Raw genomic sequence first — 15,933 nt, forward strand, 5'->3', positions numbered from 1 at the left:
CCCTCCCCCTCCCAGCCGAAATCGATCGTTAAGACGATCGAGGACACGATTCACATCTCTATTATGCATGTACATTGTGCGCCCTGAAAGTTTTGTTTGGTTATCAGCCCATTACATTTTCCTTTAATTTTCATCGCCGCAAGCTTTAGATCTTAGTAGTGCAACAATACTAAGTTGGAGGAACCAAAGAGAGCAGTATTTTTCTTTTTTTCAAGCACCTTTGGCTCATGATATAACTCCGGCTCTGGGGCTGGCGTTAAATTTGCCACGTTAAAAAGGGTGCATTGGACAACTGGTGATTTGCTACATTGGGGGTAATAGCTAACAGCCTCATCTACATAAGCACTACTATCTATGCATTTGTTTGGACATGTGTTTTGGACACGCTAATCCCCTTTTTGCATAGGGTGTTAGTCTACTGTGTCCAAAATGCCCGTCCGACTGAGCACAGTTTATTAAATCAGCCCTTCTACAAGTGGTTAGGAGGTTTTATTGAGGGGGTAAGTCACAATGAGGGGTTGAGATTTGGTGTAGTAAGGATATATCTAAAGCTAGGATGTGGCATTGGAGGTCTCTCATTCCCCAATATAGGGATGTAGTGTGGAATTTCTTCTTCGGAATAGAAATATTGTCAACGAAGTAGAAGTGGCATGCCCAAGGATGATTTCGTGAACAAGACGAGTAATTTTGAATTGCTCATTGTCATTACTCTACATCTTTCATGTACCTCCACCACACCTACAATGTATGCACATTCCTTGTGTAGTGTTATGGACTAAGCTTCTTCCTGCTTCTCTCTCTATGTCTCTTGCACAGTTACAGTATTTCTCTATCTGATGTCTGTGTCTCTCTCTCTGTCTCTATGCTGCTTTCTATTAATGCAAATGTATTTAGGAAAAGCTAAAAAAATCAAAACCAAAAATTATCCATCTTCACTTATCAGTGAAGAATTTGAAGCTGTCTAAAGAAACCCATAAAAAAAACTCCATAAATAAACTCCCACTGCAGTAAAAAGGAAGGCCTGCACTTACTTCTCCCTCATCTCATAAGGAAGGCATGCATAAAAACTTGCTTTCTAACACATCTACATTGTGAAGCATTCAGGAAGATTTTCTCAAATAAGAGTTTGAAATACGATTTATTTCAGTTTCTTAACACCGTGCCTTTCACCATGAATGTACTGTGAGTACCATGGAGGGGAAGGAAGATGAGGAGTGTGACAGATTGATCGGTGACGGAAATCCTGCAATAGGTAACAGCAGTTTATTGAACTTTTGATCCCGTGGGAGTTATTGAAGATTCAGTGTTATCATTCTGTTCCCAGGCAAAGAGCAAACAGCCAAATGAATCTTCTGTAATATGGTACTGGTAATAATTGCATACAGCAAAGCCCCTCTCTCACTAAAAATAAATAAATAAATAAACATTATAAATGCGAGCTTTTTTTGTGCGGCATGTGCCGTCCACTTAAGTAGTACTCCTGCATGAAAGTAAATCACTGCCGCCCTCCGCCTTTCATGTGCTTCTTGGAATGTCTGCTATAAGTCATTCTCCTAGAACATGGAGGAGTATGACATACCCCTCATAAAGCATCTGATGAATAGAGCTCTGCTCTTACTCGTATTATGCCTCCCAGTCCCTTCCATTATAGTGCTGGTGGAAAATAAATCACGGAATTACAAGCCTGTCATCCCTGTTTGGAGTCGGAATAAACAAGACCTGATTCCTATGCCAAGGCTCAAGAAAGGCAAGACGCCAGAAGATGCGACTCCACCATTAAAGCAGAAAGTGCTTCACACTGGGGTATCCAGAAAGAAGATCGTTAATGTGTCTTTTCTTCCTCCTGGAAGATGATTTCCCTCAACCCATTTTAGCTGTTAAACCCCATGGCTTCTCACCTTCCACAGGTAGTATAAACTTCTAGAGCATCAAAAATTATTCTTAGAAGAACTCTTCTATAGATTCTCAGAAAAACAGGAACAGAAGAATCACTGTATGTTTCAATAAAATTAATGGAAAAGTTCCAAGAACATTTTGGCACAGCAATTTAAGAACATAAGATTTGCCATATTGGGTCAATTCAAAGATTCCTCAAGCCCAGTATCCTGTTTCCAACAGTGGCCACTGGCCAATCCAGGTCACAAGTACCTGGCAGGATTTAAAAAATTGATAGATTCCATGCTGCTTATCCTAGGGATAAGGAGTGGATTTCCTCAAGTCCACTAATAATGGTTTACGGACTTTTCTTCCAAAAACTTGTCCATACCTTTTTTAAGCTCAGCTACAATAACAGATTTTACCTCATCCTCCAGCAAATAATTCCAGAATTTAATTATGTGTTGAGTAAAACAATATTTTTTCTTATTTGTCTTAAATGTATTACCTAGTAACTTCAATGTGTGCTTTTGTACATTTTGAAAGAGTAAACAACCAATTTGCATATACCTTTTCCACTCCACTCATTATTTCATAGACCTTTATTATATCTCTCCTCAGTTGTCTCTTCTCCAAGCTGAAGAGTCCTAATCTCTTTAGCCTTTCTTCATAGGGGAATCGTTCCATCCCTTTTATCATTTTGGTTGCCCTTCTCTGCACCTTTTCTAATTTTGCAATATATTTTATGAGATTCAGTGACCAGAACTGCACACAATATTCAAGGTGCGATCTCACCATGAAACGATACAGAGGCATTATGACAACCTATGTCTTATTCTCCATTCCTTTCCTAATAATTCCTAACACTCTATTTGCTTTCTTGGCTGTGGTCACATTCTGAACAGAAGATTTCTTCATATTATCCATGACGACTCCTAGATCCTTTTCCTGTGTGGTGTCTCCCAATGTAGAACCTTGCATTGTGCAGCTATAAGTTGGGTTGCTCTTTCCTATAGAAATCACTTGTCCACATTAAATGTTATCTGCTATTTGGATGCCCAGTCTTCCAGTCTAGCAAGGTCCTCCTGCAATTTCTCACAATCCTCTTGTGATTTAACAACTTTGAATAATTTTGTATCATCAGCAAATTTGATCACCTCACTTGTTATTCCCATCTGTAGGTCATTTACAAATAAGTTAAAACAAAAAGAAACAGCATCCCAGTACAGATCCCTGGGCCACTCCACTATTCATTTTTCCCCATTGAGAAAATTGATGATTTAGCACTACTCTCTGTTTTTTGTCTTTTAACCAGTTCTTAGTCCTCCTGTAGGTTTAGGGGTGCAGGGACCTGTCTGCTACAGGACACTTCCAGTTCACCTCCCACTTATCTTCACAATCCTAAGTTCAGGGAAAAGACAACATATTCTCCTCAGAAATATACTTTTATTTATCAGATTTGGCAGGATTTAATATTTAGAAGGTAACAACAATTCCTGTCTCTAACATCCTGGCCACTAAGCACCAATTTTCCCTAAGAAAGTTCTGTCCCATGGGTGGTTTCAAACATGCCAAAAACCTTTGCTGCTTAATATATTGACACTTATGGCTAACTTATTTACCCCTGGTCCCGATTTCAGGCGATCTCCCTGTTTACCGCTGGAGAAGGTGGGCAGGGAAGGAGACTTGCTTCTGAGTCCTGTACTGACAGAGCTGTCGGGCTGCTCTGGGCTCCCCATCGCCTCAGGCTCCGTACCACTGTCAGACCCTGGGCAGGGCCTCTCCTCTCTCCAGTCTCCTGGCCACACCCTAGTCTTCTCCCTCCTCAATAGCTGGGAGTGCTGGGCTGCTTCAGTTCCACTCTTTCTTTCAGGTTTGCTCTCCTCTCCGTATTTGCTCCCTGCCTTATACTTTCCAGCTGATAAATATGCATAAGCTCATGCACATTCACGTGGTAGATGGAGGATCTGTGCCACTTTGCAGGTCTTTCCCCCCCCCCCCTCCCCATTTCTTTGGGGGGGTAGGGTTCCTGTCACGTCTTGGACCAAGGCCATATGCCATAGTCAGTGTTGTCTCCATCTCAGACTACCCCTCTTCATCCAAGGGTGGGGGTCCTCTTGCCCTCTGGACTTCCCTTGGCTGGTCTGTGACTTCTGCTTATGAGCTTAAGTTATTGCATTGTCCCTCTGCCTTGGTTTTATTTACACAGGCACTTACAAACAGGCAGATCTTGATAAACATCCTTCAGTGTAAAGTTCTCATCTGGGCAAGGTTTCTTTTCTTAGCTGTGACAGAGTTTTGGCCTGTATAGTTCTTTGGCTATTATGAGCCATATTTGGTGCTTTCGGTGGTAAAACATGGGATTTCTCCCTACACTTCTACCCCATGACTTTTTAATTTCTTCAAGAGTCTATCATGACTTTCATTTTATTAACGTTTTCTTTAACTACAGGTTCTAATTGACATATATGATTCTTGGTTTCTGACATTATATTCGCTAATGTGGTAATGGAAGATTCTAAAGATGTCAATGCCTTCCATACTAGTTCCAGAGTAATTTCCTTTTTTGTTACCTTTTGCAAGCCCAAAGGTTGGATCCCCATCCCACATAATTGAATATGTCCACCCATATTCAAGTCCCCACTGTCCAGAGTTGTTAATGCCTTTTGAGCCAAATCTGGATTTCCTCCATAAGCTGCAGCAGAAATCTACTTCTGCAGGTGGGTTTTATTTCCAGAATCTTCAGAAAGCATATTAGAAGGCCCTTCTCCATCTTTTCCCACACCGGAGGAGGTAGTTTCGGCCATCAACTTTGGAGCGGCCTCGGAGGGAACGGAGGAAGTCTGCGTGGCTCGGCGCGCGTAAGTTGCACAATTGTGCACCCCCTTGCATGCACCAATCCTGGATTTTATAACATGTGCAAGGCAGCACGCACATGTTATAAAATTGGGCGTAGATTTGAAGATCTGCCCCTTAGTTTGTTCTTTATAATAGTTTCAACCATTTTTACCAGCACTGATGTCAGGCTCACCAGTTTGTAATTTCCTTGATCATATTTGGAACCCTTTTTAAAAACTGGGGTTACATTGGCCACTCTCCAATCATCAAGTACCATAGCTGATTTGAATGATAGTTTACAGATTCCTAATAGTAGGTCTGCTATTTCATTTTTTAGTTCTTTCAGAACTCAGGGATTTATACAATCTGGCTCAAATGATTTGCTACTCTTTAGTTTGTCAATTTGCCCATTTACAACTTCCAGGTTTATTGAGATTTGTTTCAGTTCCTCTGAATCATCACCTTCAAATATCACTTCTGGCAGGGGTATCTGCTTTACAACTTCCTCAGTAAAGACCAAAGCAATTTAATCTCTCTGTTATGGCCTTGTCCTCCCTTAGCACCCCCTTTTACCCCTCACTCATCTAATGGGCCAAATGATTTTGTTGCAAGCTTTTGTTTTGATGATACCTGAAAAAGATTTTATTATGAGTTTTTGCTTCCACATCAAACCTTTTCAAATTCTGCCTTTGCTTTCCTTATCAGTGCTTTGCATCTAACTTGAAAGTGCTTATACAGTTTCCTGTATTATATTTCTATTTCACCTGTTTTCTTACTTCTTTGGCTAATGCTTTTGTTGACTTTTTGCCTCAATAGAGCCATCTTTGATTGGCTTTCAGTGTGAATCTTCAGTTTTCATTCTTATTTTTTCAGTCATGTTTAACTGGACCTGAGTGACTGAATGGACTTAAGTTCAAATATTAACTGTACAGCTCACAGATACTTTTTACTTTGTAGAAAACTGGATGACAAATCAAAATCTTGTTTGAAAGGAATGGCTGATGCAAACTGGATCATCTGTGATTTATTTAGATGACTGAAATTACTAGGGTGTGTGCAGTGATCCGAAAATGACATGAAAATAGCAACAACATGTCAGGTCATGTCACATCACTTTCAAACCAATATAAACAAAAAAATGTGTTTCACATATTAAATGCTTTAGTGCATGCTAAATGATTTTATCCCACACTAAACCCCCAAAATGACACAAAACAAAAATATAATGAAAAATATAAAAACAACACAAAATGACATTTCATCCATGCACATTCCTAAAAATTACCCAGATTAACTGAGACCACATCCTTAGTTAGAAAATAAAAATGTATGGGATCAAGGGAAATCTCCACCCCACCACCACCTGCATGCATACAGAGCAAGGTATATAGCAAGGATGTGCACAAACAGTTTTGGTTTTTTTCATTTTGTTTTAGTTCTATTGTTGTTTCTCTTTATTTGTTTTTAAATTCCTGAGAGATCTTAATAATGCACAAGAATCAAAACCTTTCCAGTGGAAAGGAGGCTGTAGAACTAGGGGTCATGATACGAAGATCCAAGCAAGTAGACTCAGGAATGCCAGGAAATATTTGTCCACAGAACGGAGGGTAGATGTCTGAAATGCCCTCTCAGAAGCAGTGGAGAGGACAAGAATGATAAACACATTCAAAAGGGAAGTGGGATAAACACAGAGGTTCCTAGTGGCTAGATGGAAATGAAGAACCAGACTAACCTATGATAACTTTGGTGAAACACTTCTGCATGGGGGGTAACCTGCATGGAGCAGCAGTTACAATTACAACTAGCCGTTGGTGTATTCCAGGATCCATCTGGGTAAATCTTACAAATAACATATATTTTAGCTATCTGGCTGTTCATATTACTTCAGTGAAGTTTGATCAAGTTCACTCATGATGGCGGTAGGGCAGGACAGTCTGCTCTTATGCTTCTATGGCCAGGGCAGGCCCTTTGTGCAACATCGGCTTTTATGGCTGGGTTAGGGCCTCCTTAGTAACCTTGCTGGGCAGACTGGATGACCCATTTTGATCTTTAGCTGCCACCATTTACTATGCTACTATGTTTTGTTTCCTGTTTGTTTCATTTCTAAAAGAAACAAAAAATGTAAAACATATTTAAAAAAACGAAAGGAAAAATAGAACAAAAAAGTGTCGGGCACCACTGGAGAAGGACAAAAATGCCTTCCAGTTCTCTCTTCCAATCCCCTTCACCCTCTCATCATACTTTTAATTCTTCACAGGAGAGGAGCTATCCCCACCAGTGGTACACTTAGAAATGGCACTGGCAGACTTAGGCTGGTATCATTGTTAATTTCTTCCTTACAAAATGGTGCTGACCTGGGTCTGAGCCTGGTTTCATTTTGTACAGAATAAATCAACAATTGTGTCGGCCTTTGTCCAGAGAAGAGCAACCAGAAAACAGGAGGAGCAACCAAAACAGGAAGACAAAAAAAAGATTATCCCAGATAAAAAGAAATCTTGTAGGTGGTCACATTTTGTGGCTGGCAGCTGGGATCTATCCTTAGTATGTTATTATGCTTTTCCCTGCCTACACTACGGTAGCTCTTGCCATCATTTTTCCTTGCCCTTACATCAAGAGTGTAGCCATAAGTGAGCCGTGGCCCATTCATTTTGGATTCAGACCCTACCAAGTTGTGCGAGGCAGAAGTATGGGTCTACACAGCTAGAAGAAGGTAGATATAAAGGCCACATTGGCTGGAAGAAGGTGCAGCCACATAGTCCCATGGGCCGGAAAAAGGTGCAGCTAGAAGGCGGTGACTGCAGTGGCCGTGAGTTCCAGGCAAAGGAAGATACAGCAGCCTGTACGGACTGGAAGAAGGAGGGAGTTGCTGTGATGGCTGAATTGGCCTGCATGGGCCAGAGGAGGATCACAGCTTCACAGGTAGGAGGGGAAAGGAGAAAAGTGCAGGGTTTAGAATGGGAAGGAGGAGAAAGAGTGCTGGAGGAGGGAAGATGGGAGACTGCTAGGGTCAGGCCGGGGAGGAGAGAAAAAGGAAAGGGAAAAGAAAGTATTGTGTGTGAGAGAGTTCATCTCCTCCCTTGCTCCACATACTTCCTGCCCATGTGAACCGCCAGCCCTGCCAAAAAAATCAATCAGTGCTATTCCACTGCCTTACACTACCGCTGAGAGAAGGAGATATCCCAGGTATCAGCTGGCCAAGTTTTACTACACGCTGGAGATCTCCACATTCTACCGTGAGCTGGGAAGTATTCAGCAAGTAATAAGAAAAAGAACTTACCACTTTCTGCAGTTTGGAAAAGAAAAGGCTCACTGAATAGTCCAATCCCAGCACTGTTTTCAGCTGCAATCTAAAAGAGAATAATTAGTTCAGTGGTGGTATAATGCAACCTAAATAGTTCTATATTTTCAGCCCTAGAAATGGATGTAAGACCATCAGCTTATAATCTAGTCCACACTGGACTTAGTTTAATAACTACTGGTTACATACAGGTACCATTTCTACCTGAGCCTTTGTTAAACAATTAATAAAAGCAAAGGCACAAGTAGAAATAGTACTTTTATTCCATTAATGTATGTTTTTAAAATACAAGATTTCAAGATTACTATGATGAGTTCATCTGGTATGCAGCATAATTAAGGAATCACCTAAGTGAACTAATATAAATAAATAAAGTGAATTAAATCTTTATACAACTGATGTTCATTATTTATTTACATCTATTCTACAATATTCCTGAATTATTAATCTATAAAAAGATGGTAAATTTAGCACAAGTTTGAAATGTGCTAAGCAGGAACCCCATTGTCAAGACTTTGACTCTGGTTACTATTTAATTTGCTCAACTCATATAAGTTTCCTCCCCTTCCCTAACCCATCTCTACTGGAATCAGTGCTACTAAAGCAGAAAGAAATCCTCTGTACTCCCTCAGCTTGGGATTAGTTTAAAATCATCCCAATGGCAACAGGTCTCTTGCTACCTCATATTCCCTACTCAGAGATACTCCAGAGTAATGAACCTCCTCTACTCCATCCCCCGGAACTGGAATAGTTCCAATAGCAACAAACATCCTATGTCCTACATCCATCCCAGAAACACAGTTGACTGTTCCAGTAGCAACAGGCATGCTATGTTGCTCCACTATGCCACCCACACCCCCAGGATCAGAGCTGCTCCCATTACTCCCATTACAAAAAGCATTCTATATATCTTCCATCGCCTGGAATCAAAGTTGCTCCAGTGCCCACCCATCTCCTGAATTCAAAGCTGCTCCAGTGGCTTCTCTATCTCCAGAATCAAAGTTGTTCAAATTGTAAGCAGTATCCATTCCAAAGCCCTCCACAGTTCAATTCCTTGTATTATAAAGAAATGGGGGAGGCATAGTGTAATATAATAATTTATTTCTACAATCTAGGTCATTTTGTCTGTCTCAATCAGGGCTTCATCTTAATCTCAACAGTAGGTGCATATCTTCCATATAGAAAGCATTAATGTGCTGGATAAAACTGAACCAATTGACTGGTTTGAAGTTTTATGGCATGTAAATCTCCTTTCCATTGGAGAGACAGTCCAGCACCAATGAATATTTATAATTACTTGTCATGAACAAGAGTTAGATATCCGCACTCATGGACGGAGATATACAAGCAATCTGCATTCAAACCTAGACAAGGCAACATTCAGCCAAGCTCAAGTTTGATGGAAACTTTCAATTTCACCCAGAACCACTGAGGGAAACTCAGGCCACTTTCACTGGTAAATCTTGGTGAAATTTTGGAGGAATTCTGAAAATGTCAGCTGGGACCTAAAAATATTGCTTTCAGAATTCTGGAAAATCTAAAAGATGATATAACAATCTGATGAAATTGATGTGAGATTTTTCAAACCGCCTTTTCAGATTTTTAATAAAGCTATTTGTTGTGTTCCGCGGCCGTGGCGCCCCACGACTGCAGCCCCCTACCTGACCTGCGGCGTTCCTTCGCCGCGGGAGCCCTGGGGGAGGGCTCCGATTCTGGCCGCCATGCCCGCGCAGCCTCTGGTGCTATTTGCTGCAGGGGAAGCCATCCTGCTCCCTCCTTGCAGCGTCCAGCGGCGTCTCCCCTCCGCGGGGGAGATCCAAGATGGCCACCGCCATTCTTAGGCACGAGGCCGCGCCTCCTCCACAGATTTAAAGAGGCCTAATCCCTTTAAATGGCTTCACCTGTTCCCTATCAGCCAGAGCAGGGGAAGTATGAAAAGCAGCTTCCTCTGCTCATCCGGCGACTTGGCAACGTCCTCCAGCGCTGTCTAGTCTGCTTGCTTCGGTGAGTTCCTTGAGCTTTGGATCCTGTTCCTGTTTCATCTTGGTGTTCCCGGTTCCTGACTTCGGATTGGCTTACGGTGATTCTCTGGTGTTCGACTCGGATTGGCAAGCGGTGTTTCTCTGGTACGTGGCTTCGGACTGGCAAGTGGTGATGCTTCGGTGTCTGACCTCGGACTGGGGAGCAACGACCCTCTGGTACTTGACCCAGAACTCCTTCTAGACCACCGTCTCCAAGGGCCCACCTAAGTCCCAGCGGCCTGGGTCCCTACGGGCTCCTCCCGGGGGGACCGCAGGTCTCCAGGGCGAAGCTCCAGTCAGCCCTTGCACCGACACCCTGACCTCTCAAAGGTCCGCCTAAGTCCCAGCGGTCTGGGTCCCTACGGGCTCCTCCTGGGGGGATCACAGACTTCCAGTGGTGAAGACGCAGCTCCTCTTCTCGTCTCCTCATCCGCCTCCGCAGTCGCCTCCGTCTCCAGTGCCCAGGGTCAGCCGGTCCCGTCTTCTGCTCTGCCTCGCCACCCAACGAGAGAACCTGCGGATCCTCCGAAAGGTATACCATCCTCCCGTCAGCCAAGGGTCCACAAGCCTGAGCATTACACTATTGGCCCACAAAAATATCAACACTTTTCTACGTTGCCTGAATTGTTTGCAGAAGTTTGCACAAGTTGTATTACCTAAAACTGAAAAGAACTTCAGCAATCAGTTTATCAATTACATCAACACTACATCTACCTTTAAAGTTACATTGTAAACCGGTATGATGTATGCATACTAATACCGGTATATAAAAGTTTTTAAATAAAATAAATAAAAATAAATAAATAACACTAGAAGAATATAACCTCAAAATATCCTTAAAGAAAACAAAGCCAACGACATTAAGGGAAAATGGCCCAAGAGAACTAAGATGTTCTTGAAGATGGTTTGCATTTTAATTACCTTAGTTGTGTCATTAGTTTTAGTCCTGACAATGATAAAAGACATTGATTCCAATCAATTTGTGGTACAATCTATAGAACACAAATGGGTAAAACTAGAAGAGAAATATAAATTCTAGAAATGGCAGCGCCGACACTTTTCTATGCACGCAGAACATGGGTGGTGCATAATAAGGATGTAAGCCGAATTCAGGCAGCAGAAGTGAAGAGGTCCATATTGAAAGCATTTAGCCCACGAATGGGGTCATTTATCAAATTGCTTTATGGTGTTTTTGCATGCAAAAAATGCCTTAATGCATGCGAAAAGCACCATAATGCATGGTGCGATGCTATTTTGGAAAAGGGGGAGGGGTTTGGGGCAGGATTTCTGGCCAAGTGGTCTGGCTTCACAAATAGCATTTTCAGTATTTTAAGCTGTTGGAGAGAGAGAGAGAGAGCACCTCTGAGGGTGGTACCATAGTAAGCAGCTATTTATACTACTATAGGAGACCCACCTAGTAACTCAAGGTGAGGTTTAGGTAGTAGTGTAGGGGTTAAGAGCCACTTTTACATGCAGAGTGTATGAACAGAACAGTACACTCTTGTGAGGAAACTCACATAATGATGAGATTTGTACAATGTTCTCTCAATCTAGCTTGATGTTACCCAGGCAGAGAGTCCATCAAGCTAGGTTGAGAGAACATTGTACAAATCTCATCTTTATGTGAGTTTCCTCATTCTGAAGGACATCGGATCTTCACAAGAGTGTACTTTTCTGTTTGTACGTCTCACTCAGCATGTGAAAGTGGACCCTAACCCCTATACTACTACCTAAACCTCACCTTGAGTTACTAGGTGGGCCTCCTATAGACTTATAAATAGCTAACTACTACAAGGGCCTTGTAGGTAGTCTGTCTGTCTGTCTGTCTTTCTCATTATATAGGTATTACCACAAAAAGTTAACACACTTTGCAGTAATACCTATGTGAAGCATTAATATAGCACACATTGCACTATCCAGATTGTTTCTGAATATGGACCACAAAATTTGTATGATCAGTTAAAGGAAGTAAACAGACAAGAAAAAATTAGGAATGAAGATGCACGAAAAGAAATAATATGCTTAACAAGTAGGATATGAAAAATATATTCCATGAATAAGAAACAGTATGAAGAAAGAATAGAACATGGAAGACTCTTCCAAGAAAGGCAGAATTATGGTGATGAAGCTGGAACAGATACTGCTATCTAACCCAGAGTGATGACAATACATATCTCTGTTCAGGAGTAAGCACTTCTGACTCAAGTATTTCTGTTCCAGATAAACTTAAATTTGTCTCTCTCTTATTACCATTTTTTATGAATGCCAACTAATATTTCTGCAAGACTCCTTAAAATATAAGGAGGTCTATATTCAACGTGCAATCAGCGCTATTTATCCAGATCAGTACAGCTTATGCATCTATGTTCAGCGGCCACTGCTTAGCCACATAAGTCACTTATACGGGTAAACAGTTAGCCACACTTAAGTTGTGGGCATATAGTGGGTGGATCGGGGCAGAGCTAGTTAGCTGCATAACTTATGCGGCTAACTAGCAATAATCAGCCTTAACCAGATAAGTTAACTGGCTAATAGGGTCATTCTTTATTGTGCCGGTATCGAGTGCGGTATTATTAAAATTAGGGGAAGGGGAGAATTGTGGGTGGGGTATGGGCGGAGTTATCTCCTGGCAGTGCTGCGAGTGATAATGTTTTACATATTATCACCGGCAGCAGCGCGAGAAATAACTACGCCTTTTCCCGTGGCGCTATGAGGGTTTAGTATGCAATGTGGTTGGCTACCCAATATCGCCCCCGCCCTTTTTTTATCGTGACACATCATTCTGCTATATTTATAGCAGAATGATTAACCTAGGGGTAAGTTAGACATGCCATAAAGCAGGTCTAAACTTACATGGTTATAACTAATATGGCTCAGTGCGAATATATACGCAAATATTCAACAACATAGCTGTGCCACTGAGTATATGTAACTTTGCCAGATAAGTTCTATCCAACCAATTTATTTAAACAGCCAGCTTTGAAAATTGACCTCAAGGAAATTAGATAACTAATTGGAAACACACTCAATGTAATTGTTTAAAATATGCTAAAGGGAAGGGCTCAGATGATTAAAATCATTCAAGTCAACAGTTAAAGCATAAGTGTAATGTGTGAGCTGATTTTTGGATGCCTAAAAGGGGGAATTTTAAGAAACTAAACTGAATGTTCTATAATCATTGAATATTCATTTCATATTTTTTATAAGTCTAACATTTGACACACTTAGACATTAAACTGCATATCCAGATATCTTCAAAACTGCACCACAAAGTAACATTACTTGCACATATCATAAATAACCAGCAATGAATAGTAATTCAAGGTGGAAAGCAGAGTTTATGAAAAAAAAATAGCCTTACCTTAATTTCATAAGTCGTTCCAGGGTTAAGGTTGGTGAGAAGAAATTCCAGGAGATCAGATTTCGACCTAAGCTCGGTGTAAACCATTTGCAACCATGGGCAGATCTCCTTGTACTTAATGAAATAAGACAGAATCCTTCCATTTGGATCAGTGGGTACGTTCCAGGACAGCAGAATCCCCGCATACCCAACTCTCTCTCCGGCTAGGGACTTGGGAGGTCCGGCGACTAAAAAAGGAGCAATAGTTGCAATTAAATACTCAGATAATGATTCGCATATTTTCACAATGCACAACAGAGTCATTTGCTGGAAGAGACTTTTCAAGTTCATAAGACTCGGGGGGCTGTTACTGTGAGTTTCTTTTTTGCCTTTCGAGAGTTATGTTACAAAAGATGATTAAACGCTGTTAGAAATGCCCAGAACATTCTTCTGGAAGAATGTAAAAAATGCAGCGATCTGAAGCTTTTGCAGACAAATTGCTTTTAGATGCCATTTTTTTTTTTTTTTTTTTAGAAATTGTATCCTTTCGGCGAGAGGGTGAAATCTCTATCTAAGATAAACGCAAAGGGTTCCATGAGAAAGGTGCTCCTCTTACAGACAGCACTGCCGATGGTGTTCTGATCTCATAACACCAATTTAATCAGCGAGGGCGAACAGCTTAAAATGAAAGTGCTAGCAGGATAACTTGCGTCCTTCCCACAAGCAAAGGCACCTGCCGTCCTACCTTTAACCGAGACTGATTCTATTTCATTCCCCCCAGCAGCAGCAGCCTTTCCCCTAACTTGCTGCCTTCCTTTATTTTTCGGTGCCAGCACCAAGACCTAATCAATCATTTTGTCAAAAGACAGGAAAAAAAAAAAATGTTCTCAGGCAGCTTCAGACCGACAGCATCTACAGGTGATCTGTTAGAAAATAAGCGGCATTGTTTATTATTTCCTTCCTTCGGATGCCATGAAAGCAAGCGAAGGAATGCCAGGGGGTGCCCGGCAGTAGTTCATGAACTCACTGGTTTCATTGGTGGTCACTGATTTGCTGATGGGTGAACTGTATGCGGATGCTGAAACCGAAGAAACCATGGCAGTGTAGCCTGTGCCAGGGGAAATCCCAAAAACATCAGCCTGGAACATCCAGAAAGGCAGATGTCAGTCTTCTTGTACATTCAAACAGGCAAAAAGTTCAGATCTTAAACCGAAATTGACATGACAGCAGTAAAAACTATATAGACATATATATATATATACATATACTTTTGCATCCGTTAATATGTGTTTCTTATCTGATGCTCCTCCATGCAGGTAGCATCTGCTGTAACTTCTCACTGTGCAGACAGAGCTCATGCTGACCTTTCCTGTACTGGCAGGGTATGGTGCAATCCATATCTATATCTTCATGTATATATATATATATATATATATATATATATATATATATGTCTGCATAGTGAAAAGTTACAGCAGGTGCTACCTGCGTGGGGGAGGACCAGACAAGAAACACATATTAACGGGTGAAAAAGTTAAATGCAGTTTCTCACGTCCCACCATCCCCACTATGTTACTTCCCTCTCACATCCTCATGCAAAATAATATAGCGGTCACTTAGCAAATGCGTACGATACCTGTGCCTCTGCAGGTCCCCCAAGAAGCCAGAAACAAAGGACACAAAATGGGCTCATTATTCTGGGATTTTTTTTCGGACAGAGGAGTGAAAATTGTTCCCTGTTTCTTTTTGATGGCTTTAACAGTGAAATGTTGCCCGCATTAATGATTTAAGGGTAGAGCTGCCTGGCAAGTGCACAATTAATGAGCCTGGATTACTCAATAGTGCTGCCGTTCCTTTGTTAAACTATTCATGAACCCTTGGGTGACTGGCTTTAGCTTTTAGACTAACCCTAAATAAAGTGTATTAACTGTTGTTAAGGTAATAAACTTTAAAGGCTAAAATGTGCTCTCAGAATTCTGGCATAGATTTTATTTTATTTAAAAAAAAAATAAAAAAAGGTGACTAGCTCTGCGAAGGATTTTCCCACCAGCACAGATTATAAACAAAGGTTGGTCATGCAAGTACTCTAATGAGAACCATACCTGATACTCCCCACCTCCCAGATCTCTGAGAGCCACACTGCCCCGCTCAGGAGTAAGATCCACTTGGTATCTTTCCACTCGTCCGTAAGGCTGCCTCCAGCGCAAAGAAAAGGAATGGGATGAAATATTGAAGGCTTTAAGCTCCTCTGGCTTTTCTGGCTCTTTTGTTTAAAAAAAAAAAAAAGAAAGAAATTTTGCAGCAGTGTGAATGACCTGTTTTTACCAAAGTGCTGTGTTGCTCAGTTTAGTGAACGCAGATTATTAATTCTGTTTGCTTGAGTTTGCGGACAACTACAGGAAAATTACTAAGTTTATACTTGATGCCTAAACTTTTCTGTTATTCTTAAGATTATTATAGACCCGGTGGGGGGAGGGGGGTCCCTACATCCAGTTCTCGAGGGCCACAAATCAGTCTGGTTTTCGGGACTTCCACAATCAATATGCATGAGATGTATTTGC

At 41.4% G+C, this 15,933-nt stretch overlaps 1 protein-coding gene across 1 annotated transcript in view; it reads right to left on the minus strand.

Moving 5' to 3' along the window:
* PTPRQ (protein tyrosine phosphatase receptor type Q) overlaps nucleotides 1-15,933 on the minus strand; it is a 414,802-nt gene that overhangs the window by 311,412 nt on the left and 87,457 nt on the right. Inside the window, exons 18-21 of the mRNA XM_029597117.1 lie at nucleotides 15,475-15,635; nucleotides 14,400-14,511; nucleotides 13,394-13,620; nucleotides 7,991-8,060 (exon numbers count right to left, since the gene is read on the minus strand). Coding sequence (XP_029452977.1) covers nucleotides 7,991-8,060; nucleotides 13,394-13,620; nucleotides 14,400-14,511; nucleotides 15,475-15,635 — 570 coding nt within the window. The remainder of the gene's footprint in view (nucleotides 1-7,990; nucleotides 8,061-13,393; nucleotides 13,621-14,399; nucleotides 14,512-15,474; nucleotides 15,636-15,933) is intronic.

This window comes from Rhinatrema bivittatum, chromosome 4, assembly GCF_901001135.1.
Source record: "Rhinatrema bivittatum chromosome 4, aRhiBiv1.1, whole genome shotgun sequence".
Taxonomy (NCBI): domain Eukaryota; kingdom Metazoa; phylum Chordata; class Amphibia; order Gymnophiona; family Rhinatrematidae; genus Rhinatrema; species Rhinatrema bivittatum.